Source organism: Athene cunicularia (genome assembly GCF_003259725.1).
Source record: "Athene cunicularia isolate RWA chromosome 1 unlocalized genomic scaffold, athCun1 chr1_part1, whole genome shotgun sequence".
In the NCBI taxonomy this organism is placed as follows: domain Eukaryota; kingdom Metazoa; phylum Chordata; class Aves; order Strigiformes; family Strigidae; genus Athene; species Athene cunicularia.
Genome location: NW_020799091.1, coordinates 124,940,379 through 124,943,946, shown reverse-complemented (window position 1 = coordinate 124,943,946; position 3,568 = coordinate 124,940,379). Strand labels below are relative to the sequence as shown.

Genomic DNA, 3,568 nt, shown 5'->3' with positions numbered 1-3,568 from the left:
ATGTGTATAAGAGACAGACCCCCAGCAGTGCTACAGGCTTGGGGAGGAGTGGCTGGAGAGCTGCCAGTCAGAGAGGGACCTGGGGGGGTGATTGACAGCCGGCTGAACATGAGTCAGCAGTGTGCCCAGGGGGCCAAGAAGGCCAATGGCATCCTGGCTTGTGACACAAATAGTGTGGCCAGCAGGGACAGGGAAGGGATCTTACCCCTGTACTCAGCACTGGTGAGGCTGCACCTCGATTCCTGGGCTCAGTTTCAGCCCCTCACCCCAGAAAGGTCATTGAGTGACTTGAGCATGTCCAGAGAAGGGCAACAGAGCTGGTGCAGGGTCTGGAGCACAGGTCTGCTGGGGAGCAGCTGAGGGAACTGGGGGGGTTTAGTCTGGAGAAGAGGAGGCTGAGGGGAGACCTCATCGCCCCCTACAGCTCCCTGAAAGGAGGGTGCGGAGTGGGGGGATGAGTCTCTCGAACCAAGGAACAAGTGCCAGGACAAGAGGGAATGGCCTCAAGCTGCGCCAGGGCAGGGTCAGACTGGCTCTTAGGAAGTATTTGTTTGCAGAAGGGGTTGTTGGGCGTTGGAATGGGCTGCCCAGGGCAGGGGGGGAGTCCCCATCTCTGGAGGGGTTGAAGAGTCGGGTTGACCCAGCGCTGAGGGATCTGGTGGAGTTGGGAATGGTCTGTGTGAGGTTAATGGTTGGACTGGATGAACTTCAAGGTCTTTTCTAACCGAGATGATTCTGTGATTCTGTGAAACATGAATTACATAGATGCCTGAAGCAGATGCTCAGAATGTCAGATTGACATTTTAGGCTGAGATCTAAACGGGAGCATTATGATGCTTTGGAAGTGCTCTTTGTAAGGTAGAGCTATACGTTGCCTACTCACATGGGCTGCCTTAGATGATCAAAACAGCTGGAGCTGAACGTGTGCACCTTTTCCTCTGCACTAAGGTTGTGAGTTCCAGTTGCCAAACATTCATTTGTGCGTTCCAGTTGCCAAACAGCCTCAGTCGGGCTGAGGGATCTGGTGGAGTTGAGAATGGTCAGTGTGAGGTTAATGGTTGGACTGGATGATCTGTAAGGTCTTTTCCAACCGAGATGATTCTGTATTCTGATATGACCTGATGAAGACAGGGCTCAATGGCTCATGTCACCTTTGCTGAAGTGAAATGGCTTTTAATGGTGTCATGTAACAGGAGGATAATATCTTACCTTTCACCTCCCCTGTAACTGTAACGGACTTAGTGACTTCTACTACTGTGTGCAAATGACCCTCCAACAGAAGAGAAGGCTGCGTTACTTTGTTTCACTTGGTGTGCTCCTTCCAAAGCTTGTTTAGAAAAAACAAAACAAAACAAAACAAAAAAACCAAAAAACCCCAAACCCACAACCAAAACCCACAAACATTGCCTCTTAAAATGTTACTTTTCACATCAAATGGCTTCTTTGGCATGTAGCAGCTGCTGCATAGAGTCTTAACTGCAGCGTTCCCTGCTGAACAGCAAAGTGGGTCTGCTTTATTACTTGAATTTCTACTGCTGGAATTTGCCAGGGTTTTAAGAAGGAATGCAAGGAAGCATCAGCCAATTATTTAACTAGATTACAGAATAAATACTTTGCCTTGTCCATCATGCATACTTACTGAAGTGAAGTGATTTTGGGATGGGAGAGAGGAAGAGCAGGAAGGCTGTTGCCCACCTCTAACAGAGGTCTGGCAAAAACTGGCTTGTCCGTTAATGGAGTTAGGCATATCTGAGTATCAACAAGTTGGTGCACCGTGTGCATGCACTTAATCACTTCACAATTCTCCAGCACTGTTAAGCTTCAGACTGAGAAATAAGCTATTTCAGTGGTTGATCAAGACTCTGGACTGTAAGGTATTTATTAACTTCAGTGCTAAAGATGGGAACAAAGTAATCTATCATAAGACTCAGTTCCTGTAAAAAAATGAACCAGTTCACAGCACACAACTTTGCGAGAGCAGTGGCCTGAACAACTTCAGGAGATGAGAGCAAAATGCAGGTGACCTTACTCTTGTGCTTACATAAAACCTCCTGGAAACTATCCTGATTCAGCTGAAACAGCACAACCTTTATGGAGTGGGCAAAATCATATTGAAAAGAAACAACAATACTGGTACGGTATCTGCGTTTATGCAGCTATCTCTGGGTTCACAACAGGGGTTGCATCTGTGAATTCATAGAGACTTATAAAACAAATTAAACAAGTCCAGCGGACAGTGGTGACCTGTTCATTCCCACCCACTATGGCTCACCTTTTCTTGAAGGCTGGGACACAGTCAGAACTCCCTGCTCTCGGGAATGGAAGCTGTCACCTCAAAATATTTGTAGTGGTAAAATCCAGAGTGTGTAAGAGTGACAAAGGAAGGACAAGTGGACCATGAGTTTCATCCACAGTATTCTGGATACCTTTGAACTCAGCACCATTACTACTTCACACATTGTTTTTAAACTCTTGGCTGGCACAAGTCAACCATGGTTTGTTTGCATTTCTTCCACTCTAAGATGATGGAGACTTTCACAGAATCACAGAATCATCAGATTGGAAAAGACCTTGAAGCTCCTCCAGTCCAACCACTAACCTCACACTGACCGTTCCCAACTCCACCAGATCCCTCAGCACTGGGTCAACCCGACTCTTCAACCCCTCCAGGGATGGGGACTCCCCCCCTGCCCAAGAACCCCTTCTGCAAAGAAATACTTCTTAAGAGCCAGTCTGACCCTGCCCTGGTACAGCTTGAGGCCATTCCCTCTTGTCCTATCTCTTGTTCCTTGGTTCAAGAGACTCATAAAGAGACTTCTGTGCAGATGAAGTGTTTTAAGTGAGTGGGAGATGGCTGCTCGTTTCTTTTTGATTCCTCCATGCATCACACGGAAGCAAGTCTGTTTCTTAAGCCTGGACTTTGGCAGGGCAAAGTTCCCTTGGGCAGCAGTGAATCTTCTCATTGTCATCACACAGGGCTGATGCTTCTTCCAACGGGCAATTACTGATTACACCGCTGTTAATCTGTGTCCAAAGGGTGAAGAATTGAAACCACAGATCTTGAGTTGCCTCTTCATATATGGTACAGCCAGGGTCAGCTCCATATCAATCTGTAAGCTGGGTCAGGCCTCTTCGCCTGACAGCTTTACGTATTGCAGGTTAACTCAATGCTCAAGAGTAAAGCTGTCTTTTCACACCCGGACAAGGAGATACGCTGAGGTATTTCTGGGGAGGCGCCTCTGGTTTGGTGCTCCCCCACCAACGGGTCTTCAAGGACCAAAGCAGACAAACCCTGGACAAAGGAAGGGTCGGGGAGGCCGCAGGCCAGGCCCTGCCACCAGAAGCTGCAACAGAGTGAGGCCTTGGCGCACAGGCTGGAGCGCGCCCCTCCTCTGGGCTCTGAGGATGAGTGAAAAGGGCGGCAAGGAGGACGTTCTTTAATTTTTCAGTTAGAGGGACTCTGAGCTTTTGCTCAGCCGGGTGCGTGGCCCTTCGAAGGCACCAAGTGCCACTTCCAGGCCCCCGCGGGCACCGGCTGGCCGGCCCCGCCAGCTGTAACGGTGCCCTG

General features: G+C 48.9%; 1 protein-coding gene across 1 annotated transcript in view; it reads left to right on the top strand.

Moving 5' to 3' along the window:
• The first annotated feature begins 2,397 nt into the window (after nt 1-2,397).
• LRRC58 (leucine rich repeat containing 58) overlaps nt 2,398-3,568 on the top strand; it is a 17,522-nt gene continuing 16,351 nt past the window's right edge. Inside the window, exon 1 of the mRNA XM_026847079.1 lies at nt 2,398-2,413. Coding sequence (XP_026702880.1) covers nt 2,398-2,413 — 16 coding nt within the window. The remainder of the gene's footprint in view (nt 2,414-3,568) is intronic.